At 41.7% G+C, this 11,348-nt stretch overlaps 1 protein-coding gene across 2 annotated transcripts in view; it reads left to right on the top strand.

Moving 5' to 3' along the window:
* Window positions 1-11,099, top strand: part of jdp2b (Jun dimerization protein 2b) — a 12,589-nt gene extending 1,490 nt beyond the window's left edge. Inside the window, exons 1-4 of one of the 2 annotated variants that reach the window (XM_017706944.2) lie at window positions 5,915-6,078; window positions 6,657-6,861; window positions 9,159-9,263; window positions 10,898-11,099. In XM_017706944.2, coding sequence (XP_017562433.1) covers window positions 6,667-6,861; window positions 9,159-9,263; window positions 10,898-11,083 — 486 coding nt within the window. In that variant the 5' untranslated portion in view covers window positions 5,915-6,078; window positions 6,657-6,666 and the 3' untranslated portion in view covers window positions 11,084-11,099. Of the gene's footprint in view, window positions 1-5,914; window positions 6,079-6,656; window positions 6,862-9,158; window positions 9,264-10,897 lie in introns of those variants that run through there. The other variant, XM_017706943.2, reaches the window with a different exon arrangement.
* Window positions 11,100-11,348: the final 249 nt, after the last annotated feature.

The following is an 11,348-nucleotide window of genomic DNA, read 5'->3' as shown; positions in this document are numbered from 1 at the left end:
CAGACTGCAGGACTCCACCGACAACACGGTCATCGTGGTCAAGGCCTGCGTGGCGATCCGAACCGACTGCTCACTGGACTGAACCATCTGAAAGTTTATTTTACGTTTTACTGGCGTTTCGTTTGCCATGTGATCCCGTTCTGCAGCTTGTTTATCACAGACGCTGGAGATCAGGGCTGCAGAAGGCTGCAGGTTCGCGATGCGTGACGATATTCATGTTTATCAGACGTCTGATCGGCTGGAACAGAGGAAAAAACGCTGCTCACGAGAAAAAATGATCATGATAGAATATTGTAGTGCAACGTTGTGTATCACAATAATGATGTTCATCATCACATTGCCCAGCCCCAAGTGTTTGAGCAGGCTCAGAGAGACGGACAGAGAGAGACAGAGAGAGACAGAGAGAGAGAGGCAGAGAGAGAGAGGCAGAGAGAGAGAGAGAGACAGAGACAGAGACAGAGAGAGAGAGACAGAGAGAGACGGACAGAGAGACAGAGAGAGACGGACAGAGAGACAGAGAGAGACGGACAGAGAGACAGAGAGAGAGACGGACAGAGAGAGAGAGAGAGGGAGAGAGACGGACAGAGACAGAGAGACGGACAGAGAGAGACAGAGAGATGGACAGAAAGACAGAGAGACGGACAGAGAGACAGAGAGAGAGAGGGAGACAGAGAGAGAGAGAGACACAGAGACGGACACAGACAGAGAGAGAGAGAGACAGACAGACAGACAGGGCGAGAGATATGCAGAGGCAGAAAGTGAAACTGTACTTTATATTTAACCCCCAGCCGCTCGTTTACGTTGTTATGGTCTAATTTCTGACTTTACTCTAAATTACTCGTTTACGTTTTTCCTCCCGTGAAGCTTCAGAACGTGTCAGTCCTGGGTTTTGGTTTTTCAGGTGTTTGTTAGTCAGTAAACACTGGCTGTAGATGTTAGCTTAGCACAGACGCAACACAGTCAAGTTACTACATGGCAAGCGCTAACCGCTAAGAGCTAACGCTAACGTCAGGCACAAATCTGAGTGAAAAGCGTCTGAAGTCCCATTCTGCAGAATTGACTTCTGTCTGCTTCGTTTGATCAAGTTTTATCTTGTAAAAACAATTGTCTGCTTAATAACATGTTTATTAAATATTGTTACATAACAGTTTAACAGTTACATAACCTGCTGCAGTTTAGCCCCGCCCACTCACACTGAGGTTATAAGGGGCGTTTCAGCCCGGACTGCTTTCAAATCAGGCACAGCCAATCAGAGCAGAGCTCATTTACATATATCACTCTTAAAGGTGCAGTAACAAAAATAGCCAGTTTAATTGCACACTATAAAAAAAGGTGGTTCTTCGAGGGTTCTCGAGTAAAGGGAATGGTTCTGTTTAGAAGCATGTGACCATTTGCATGCTTAAATGGTTCTTTGCGTGGTCGAGTTGGTTCTTCAGACTGATGGAGAATGTGTTGTATACGTACGTATTGTGTGTTGTATTCCTGCGTAGAACCTTTCTGAAAACCGTTCTATGTAGGACCGAAAATGGTTCTGCTGTTGTTAGTTACAATGTCCAGCTTGTAACAATAGTAGAACCCTCTCTGGTGCTATATAGACACGTTCCCCATCAATCCGAAGAACTGTGCCTAGAACCGTTTAAGCAAGCAAAGGTCACATGGTTCACCTTTGCCTTTGTTTAAGAACCCTTCATCTTTGTGAAGAGTGTGAGGGACGAAGTGAAGAAATGAGTTACGGCTGTTTTAGGTTAATAAAATTCAAAATAAACCGTAAATAAAAGCAACAGAACCTGGTGGTGAGTGCGGGAGCGGAGGGAACGCGTTCTCCGGGCTCAGCGATGATGAAACCTCAGTGCAGTGTCTCAGGCTGGTGTTGGGGGGGCGAGTTGGCACAGTTCCCTCCTGATGAGCGCCGACTCAGCCGCCGACTCACCTTGTTTCAGTGCAGAGTGAGCAGAGTCAGCCTGTTCAACTGGCTTCAGTCCATTCAGTTGGTTCTTTAGTAAAGACTGTGGTTCTGTAAGAAACCCTTCAAAGAAGCCTTTGCTGCTTAATCAGTTCTCTGCATGGTGTAATTGGTCTCCAGAGTGAGGGAGATGGTCTTGTATATGGTTCTATGTAGCACCTAAAAGGATCCTTCTGTTATAAGCTTGCCTTTTTTGGAGCTATATAGAACAATTTTCAGAAAAGGTTCTTTATAGAACCATTTACAGCACGTTCTCCATCAATCAGAAGAACCGTTTCACCATGCAGAGAACCAGCAGCAAAGGGTTCTTTGAGTATTCATGGTGCTATACAGAACCATTTTCTTTAATAAAGAAGCATGGAAGAACCTTCTTTAAAAAAAATTATCATTATCATTGTTATTATTATCATTATCATTGTTATTATTATAGTATTTCAGAAAAATGAAATATTGCAATGCATATTGTGTATCGTGAAAATATCCGGAAGTATCGTGATATTTTTTGCCGTATTGCCCAGCTCTGCCTGGTGGCATCAATAGCACAGAAGTAAGAAGGAACGTTCAGAAGTACAGAGAACATTTTTCATTGTTCTCCGATAAGGTGGCTTTAGAAGATGTTCAGTGCTGCAGAACATACGACTGACCGATCGAAACAGCAGATTTCGGAAATCCATCCGTCCCTGAACATCAATGTATTTTTTAATGTGAGATACTTCTCAGTTACCATTCACTCGTACTCGGTTACTTTGCTCATTAATTAGTTACTAAGGTACTCGGTTACTTTGCTCATTACTTAGTTACTAAGGTACTCAATTACATTGCTCATTACTTAGTTACTAAGGTACTCGGTTACTTTGCTCATCACTTAGTTACTAAGGTACTCAGTTACTTTGCTCATTACTTAGTTACTAAGGTACTCGGTTACTTTGCTCATCACTTAGTTACTAAGGTACTCAATTACATTGCTCATTACTTAGTTACTAAGGTACTCGGTTACTTTGCTCATCACTTAGTTACTAAGGTACTCAGTTACTTTGCTCATTACTTAGTTACTAAGGTACTCAGTTACTTTGCTCATCACTTAGTTACTAAGGTACTCAGTTACTTTGCTCATTACTTAGTTACTAAGGTACTCAGTTACTTTGCCCATTACTTAGTTACTAAGGTACTCGGTTACTTTGCTCATCACTTAGTTACTAAGGTACTCAGTTACTTTGCTCATTACTTAGTTACTAAGGTACTCGGTTACTTTGCTCATTACTTAGTTACTAAGGTACTCAGTTACTCTGCCCATTACTTAGTTACTAAGGTACTCGGTTACTTTGCTCGTTACTTAGTTACTAAGGTACTTGGTTACTTTGCTCATTACTTAGTTACTAAGGTACTCGGTTACTTTGCTCATTACTTAGTTACTAAGGTACTCGGTTACTTTGCTCATTACTTAGTTACTAAGGTACTCAGTTACTTTGCTCATCACTTAGTTACTAAGGTACTCAGTTACTTTGCTCATTACTTAGTTACTAAGGTACTCAGTTACTTTGCTCATTACTTAGTTACTAAGGTACTCAGTTACTTTGCTCATCACTTAGTTACTAAGGTACTCAGTTACTTTGCTCATTACTTAGTTACTAAGGTACTCAGTTACTTTGCCCATTACTTAGTTACTAAGGTACTCGGTTACTTTGCTCATCACTTAGTTACTAAGGTACTCAGTTACTTTGCTCATTACTTAGTTACTAAGGTACTCGGTTACTTTGCTCATTACTTAGTTACTAAGGTACTCAGTTACTCTGCCCATTACTTAGTTACTAAGGTACTCGGTTACTTTGCTCGTTACTTAGTTACTAAGGTACTTGGTTACTTTGCTCATTACTTAGTTACTAAGGTACTCGGTTACTTTGCTCATTACTTAGTTACTAAGATACTCGGTTACTTTGCTCATCACTTAGTTACTAAGGTACTCGGTTACTTTGCTCATTACTTAGTTACTAAGATACTCGGTTACTTTGCTCATTACTTAGTTACTAAGGTACTCGGTTACTTTGCTCATTACTTAGTTACTAAGGTACTCGGTTACTTTGCTCATTACTTAGTTACTAAGATACTCGGTTACTTTGCTCATCACTTAGTTACTAAGGTACTCAGTTACTTTGCCCATTACTTAGTTACTAAGATACTCGGTTACTTTGCTCATTACTTAGTTACTAAGGTACTCAGTTACTTTGCTCATTACTTAGTTACTAAGGTCACTGGACTGATCGGCTCCGTCCATGAAACGATCCGTTTCTACGAGCACTGGCGATAAACACCACATGATCATATGATCACGAGAGAATATTGTATTGTGACGTTGTGTATCACAATAATGATGTTCATCATCACATTGCCCAGCCCCAAGTGTTTGAGCATGCTCAGAGAGAGAGAGACAGAGAGAGAGACAGAGAGAGAGACAGAGAGAGAGACAGAGAGAGAGACAGAGAGAGAGACAGAGAGAGAGACAGAGAGAGAGACAGAGAGAGAGAGACAGAGAGAGAGACAGAGAGAGAGGGACAGAGAGAGGGACAGAGAGAGAGACAGAGACAGAGAGAGAGGGACAGAGAGAGAGAGAGAGAGACAGAGAGAGAGAGACAGAGAGAGAGAGACAGAGAGAGAGAGAGAGAGACAGAGAGAGAGAGAGAGACAGAGAGAGAGGGACAGAGAGAGAGAGAGAGGGACAGAGAGAGAGAGAGAGGGACAGAGAGAGAGAGAGAGAGAGAGAGAGACAGAGAGAGAGAGACAGACACAGACAGACAGACAGGGTGAGAGATTGAGAGACAGAGAGAGAGACAGACAGACAGACAGGGTGAGAGATTGAGAGACAGAGAGAGAGACAGACACAGACAGACAGACAGGGTGAGAGATTGAGAGACAGAGAGAGAGACAGACACAGACAGACAGACAGGGTGAGAGATTGAGAGACAGAGAGAGAGACAGACACAGACAGACAGACAGGGTGAGAGATTGAGAGACAGAGAGAGAGACAGACACAGACAGACAGACAGGGTGAGAGATATGCAGAGACAGAAAGTGAAACTGTACGTTATATTTAACCCCCAGCCACTTGCTCATGTGCAAAAGTTTGTGCGCCCCGGGTTTGTTAAAAATAAGCTAACGGGGAACCCGGTCCTACCTGCCGCCGTGCGTCTGCTGAGTTTGGCATAAAGGAAACGTGATAAAACACAAAACGGGGCCTGTGAAAAAGTTACGGCACACTTTGTTATTTCTTTTGAAATATGCTGAGGCGGCTTGGAAATGGTGCGGATTGTTTAACAGGAGAGAACATGTTAACTCGCTGCCACTCAGGAAATCAGTAAAACACTAATTGGCCGGAGGTGTTCAGGCTTGTTCGTTCGACTGCCTGCGCTGTGTTTGTTGTCCGTTTTCCGCTGTCGTGTGACGTGAACGTTGAACGTTTGGACGTTTTAACAGTAATAAAGGTCATGTTTGATATTTCTCAGCACACTGAATAATTCCCATGAGGAGTGGAGACTAAATTCAGCCTTTTGAGATGTTTGGGTGTGTGTCTGGGCCCGGTTGCTGCAGGGTTGCGTGGGCAGCAGGTTTGGTCAGTGTGAGTTCCTCAGGCCGGTTCCTCATTCCCTCCCTCTCCCTCTCTCTGTTCTGCGAAAGCTCCCTGCATGTGTTTTGAGTTTGCGATGATTGCAGAGTTAACAAAGGAAACTATTTCAGGCCTGAAGTCGTTATGTAACCTCGCAGCAGCGCCGGCCGCAGCAGACAGTGCCGAAGCCTGGTCCGGCCTGCTTACGGGCGCGTGGGTGGGGCTTTCCAGCCGGAGACACCGAAGAGTTTTTGTTTTGTTTTCTAGAGTCAGGCGGGCAGACTGGGCTTCCAGTAGAGCCGCTCTGTTTTTGGAAATCTCAGTAAGAGGCCTTTACGCTCTCCAGCAAGCGAAAGCCACACGCCGAGCTGCTGTGCTGAGGATCTAGAACCTTCTCTCGAGTGTTTACATGCACGCTACTGAGATTGTCATCCAGTTTTAGATGTCGTTTACTTTCGTTATCATTTGCATTCAGTGGATCGTTTGCAGACTTTTAAAGAGGAAAAAGTTCCTCACTGTAAGTTTTTAAGTTTTCATATCCCATCAGCGTTTAAATTTAAGCGAAATACTTGAGATGTTTTGTGCAGGCAGGCGCTGGATGTTGAACATTCCTGCGTAATTAAGCAGTTGAGATGTAAACAGAGCGGTTCGGGTGTGAAACGCACTGTTCTAGATAAACTCGATAAGCAGTCAGAACTGGTGGTGATGGGAACCAGACGTCCCTCTAAAAGCTCCTACAGAAAGTTCCTACATGAACTGGTTCTGAATTCACTGCCTGATGACTGAGACGCTGTTTTATGAGAGTTTAGAGAACTTCAACTCCATTCATGGTGGAGGGAGACATGCAGGGCGCTGTGCGGCAAAATAGTCCCCAAAGAAAACTCATTATTCCAGATTTTCCACTGTTTTCCATCATCAACATTCCATATAAGCTCAGAAGACTCGTGTAGGTTCTCTGGAGGTTCTGGGTGGTGAATAAAAAGTGAACCGATCTGAATGACGTGTTTACATCGTAACCACAGGAATTTTGAATATTCTGTGGAATTCTCCTTCAGAGGGTGCATTATTAAAAGCTTTTCTGTGTTTTCTTTACAGTCAGACAGTAATGATGCCCGCTCAGATGCCTGACCCCATGGTGCCGGCCGGTTCTCTGCCCAGCTTGTCTCCTCTGGCCGGCTTTCCAGACTCCACGCTGACGGAGCAGCTCAAACTAGCCGAGATGTTCAGCCTGCGAGGGTCGGCGACGCCCATAGAGCTCATACACCCCAGCAAACGCCCCTTCAGCCTCCTGCAGAGCGAGGTGAGGCGCAGGCGTGTTCGCCTGTAATGCTGAATGTGGCACTGCTTTAAATTTACGCTGCCTTTGGAGGTGTTTATGAATGATTTATACATGGTGTTAATGGTTATTACCTGGGTCATAAACACATTAATAGAAAGGGCCCGATTGAACTGTAACATGAGATGAGTAAGAGCGTGTTTGTAAATATTAGACCCACTAAGATCCACTAAGATCCACTAAGTTGGATTTGTTTGGTCTTGTTTTCACTTAAAGGATGTTTTTAGAGAAAAATGAGATTTTACGGTGCTTTATTTTTACATTTTATGGTGCTGTGCTACGACGGCGCATTGCTGCCATATGGCAACAATTTACCCCATTTAAAGAAAAACAACGAAACAACTTCAAATATTTTATTATTTACGCAATTTTAAACAACAAAAACACAATATATTTAGCATGTTTAAGTACTAATTAATGCAATACAGGGTTAATGTAAGCATTGCAAATGCTTATGAATGATTTTGAAGTCTTAATAACCTTTAAAAATGATTTTAAACTATTCACAAACGCTTTATAAGCCTAGTCCTAATTTAAAGTGGTTCTTTAATTCTATTTTTAATTTTTACAAACGTGACATCATCGCAACAGCAGAACCTTTTTTGGTGCTATATAGAACCAACACATTCTCCATCAGTCCAAAGAACCATTTCACCATGCAGAGAACCATTTAAGCATGTAAAAGTTTGTGTTCATGGTTCCATATAGAACCACTGTCTTTACTAAGAACTCTTAAAGTAAGTAACTAGGTTACTAAGTATCAAATAACTCAAGTATCTTAACTAATCAAGTTACTAACAAGGGAACTAATTAGAAACGTAGTTAATGTTACTTAGTTACTAAGGTACTCGTTACTTTGCTCATTACTTAGTTACTAAGGTACTCAATTACATTGCTCATTACTTAGTTACTAAGGTACTCAGTTACTTTGCTCATTACTTAGTTACTAAGGTACTCAATTACATTGCTCATTACTTAGTTACTAAGGTACTCAGTTACTTTGCTCATTACTTAGTTACTAAGGTACTCAATTACATTGCTCATTACTTAGTTACTAAGGTACTCAGTTACTTTGCTCATTACTTAGTTACTAAGGTACTCAGTTACTTTGCTCATTACTTAGTTACTAAGGTACTCAGTTACTTTGCTCATTACTTAGTTACTAAGGTACTCAATTACATTGCTCATTACTTAGTTACTAAGGTACTCAGTTACTTTGCTCATTACTTAGTTACTAAGGTACTCGGTTACTTTGCTCATTACTTAGTTACTAAGGTACTCGGTTACTTTGCCCATTACTTAGTTACTAAGGTACTCAGTTACTTTGCTCATTACTTAGTTACTAAGGTACTCAGTTACTTTGCCCATTACTTAGTTACTAAGGTACTCAGTTACTTTGCTCATTACTTAGTTACTAAGGTACTCGGTTACTTTGCCCATTACTTAGTTACTAAGGTACTCAGTTATTTTGCTCATTACTTAGTTACTAAGGTACTCAGTTACTTTGCCCATTACTTAGTTACTAAGGTACTCAGTTACTTTGCCCATTGCTTAGTTACTAAGGTACTCAGTTACTTTGCTCATTACTTAGTTACTAAGGTACTCAGTTACTTTGCCCATTACTTAGTTACTAAGGTACTCAGTTACTTTGCTCATTACTTAGTTACTAAGGTACTCAGTTACTTTGCTCATTACTTAGTTACTAAGGTACTCAGTTACTTTGCCCATTACTTAGTTACTAAGGTACTCAGTTACTCTGCCCATTACTTAGTTACTAAGGTACTCATTTACTTTGCCCATTACTTAGTTACTAAGGTACTCAGTTACTTTGCCCATTGCTTAGTTACTAAGTTAACTTAAAGTATTGAACTAAGTATCATTAGTAAAGCACTGAGCTGCTTTGTGTATGAAAGGATCTATTCCAAATAAATCCTGTTGATGGGAAACGAGTCGTCACTGCTGCAGCGTTTAAGGTGTCTGACTGCACTAGTGGACATGCTGCCTTTCTGCGCTGCGAAAACTTGGCTCAGAAGCACAGCAGCGCCCTCTGCTGGCAACAGTTACAGTAAGCTGCAGCGTCAGTGTCCCACAGCGCTCTTTATATGACCAACAGCGCCATCTAGCGGCCAGATATCAGTACAGTTTACAGAAAAAGGCGAAAAGGAGGGTGTGGGTGTGAAATGTTTGAAATGGTTTAATAGAGTGTGTTAAATGGGTGTGGAGTGTTTGTGTTCATGCTGATCTCTGCTCTCTCTGCGCAGATGGCTGATGAAGATGAGAGGAGGAAGAGGAGGAGGGAGAAGAACAAAGTTGCAGCAGCGCGCTGTCGAAACAAGAAGAAGGAGAGAACGGACTTTCTGCAGAAAGTGAGTCTGAATGAAGGCAGGCGTGATTTTAAACCTGCTGCCATTAAAACGCGTTTCACTGGCAGCGTTGAAGTAACTAATGCATTATAACTGTGTTATTATATAATAATTGATGTGTGTGCACGTTGACTGTTATTTAATAGCTGTACGATTATTATAATAATTATAATACCAATGTAGAATAAAAACCTCAGTAACCACTTTGTTACTAGTCAGTGTATCGCTTATAAGCTGCTTATTAGATGCTAGCTATGTAGCTACTGAGTAATTAACCTTCTTCGTAACTGAATTATGTAATTAAGTAGGAAAGTAATGAATTCTTAAAGAGGATCCTTCAAGGGTTCTTTAGTAAAGACAGTGGTTCTTCAGATTGATGCAGAATGTGTTGTATATGGTTCTACATAGCACCAAAAAGGGTTCTGCTGTTAGAAACTTGACATCGTCTATATAGAACCAACACATTCTCCATCAAGCTGAAGAACTGTCTCACCATGCAGAGAAACATTTAATCTATGTACATTAGTTCTATGTAGAACCGTTGTCTTTACTAAAGAACCCTTAAAGTAAGTAGCTAGGCTACTATGTATCAAATAACTCAGTATGAAGTTACTAACAAGGTAACTAAGTAGTTACTTGGGTACTAAGGTACTCAGTTACTTTGCTCATTACTTAGTTACTAAGGTAACTAAGAGCAACGAGCGAAGTATCTTAATTACTAACTGTGTAACTAGGTAACGAGCTAAAAAGCTACTTGTATAACTAACTAGATAATTAGGTAACGAGATAAGTAACTGTCTTAGTGACTTAATTATGTAACTAATAAGGTAATTAAGCGGTGAGCTAACTATCTCAATTACTACTTGTTACTGAGTGTCATAGTAATTTAGTTATGTAATTTACTATGTAACTTAGTAATGTGCAAAATAACTGAGTACCTTAGTAACTTCGTATCTTACTAACTATATTTTAGTATTATAGAAGTAACTGAGTACCTTAGTAACTAAGTAATGAGCAAAGTAACCGAGTACCTTAGTAACTAAGTAATGAGCAAAGTAACCGAGTACCTTAGTAACTAAGTAATGAGCAAAGTAACCGAGTACCTTAGTAACTAAGTAATGAGCAAAGTAACTGAGTACCTTAGTAACTAAGTAATGAGCAAAGTAACCGAGTACCTTAGTAACTAAGTAACGAGCAAAGTAACCGAGTACCTTAGTAACTAAGTAATGAGCAAAGTAACCGAGTACCTTAGTAACTAAGTGATGAGCAAAGTAACCGAGTACCTTAGTAACTAAGTAATGAGCAAAGTAACCGAGTACCTTAGTAACTAAGTGATGAGCAAAGTAACCGAGTATCTTAGTAACTAAGTAATGAGCAAAGTAACTGAGTACCTTAGTAACTAAGTAATGAGCAAAGTAACCGAGTACCTTAGTAACTAAGTAATGAGCAAAGTAATCGAGTACCTTAGTAACTAAGTAATGAGCAAAGTAACCGAGTACCTTAGTAACTAAGTAATGAGCAAAGTAATCGAGTACCTTAGTAATTAAGTAATAAAGAAAAGGTGCTCCATGTCTGAAAAGTGAACCAGGTCACTGAAGGAGGTCACGCTCTAAGACCCCCTCCCTCTCTCTGTGCAGGAGTCGGAGCGCTTGGAGCTGCTGAACGGGGAGCTGAAGGCTCAGATCGAGTCTCTGAAGCAGGAGCGTCAGCACCTCGTCCTGATGCTCAACCTGCACCGGCCCACCTGCATCGTTCGCACAGACAGCATCCGGACCCCCGAGACGGAGCAGAACCCGCTGCTGCAGCAGCTCCCCGATCACTGACAACCGCACACCCCAACACCCCCCCCCCCCCCCCCCCCCCCACTGTGGTTACACCTGTTTACACTGCAGACTCTTTCACCCAGAGCACCTACAGAATGGCTGAGCTTCATCAGCGCTGCTGCGATTAAACACTCCGGAGAGGAACCAGGACTGAACCTGCCGCACAAGCGCCTTTCCTACCAAAGCTGCCTTACCGCCTAGTCTGGGTGGGCTACGGTCATGTGCACAGGTTTGCGCGCCCCTGGTCAAACTGCAGGTCACTGTT

The sequence above is a fragment of the Pygocentrus nattereri genome, chromosome 4 (genome assembly GCF_015220715.1).
Source record: "Pygocentrus nattereri isolate fPygNat1 chromosome 4, fPygNat1.pri, whole genome shotgun sequence".
NCBI lineage: Eukaryota > Metazoa > Chordata > Actinopteri > Characiformes > Serrasalmidae > Pygocentrus > Pygocentrus nattereri.
Note: the sequence above shows the minus strand (reverse complement) of the source record. Positions and strands in the feature narration are given on the sequence as shown.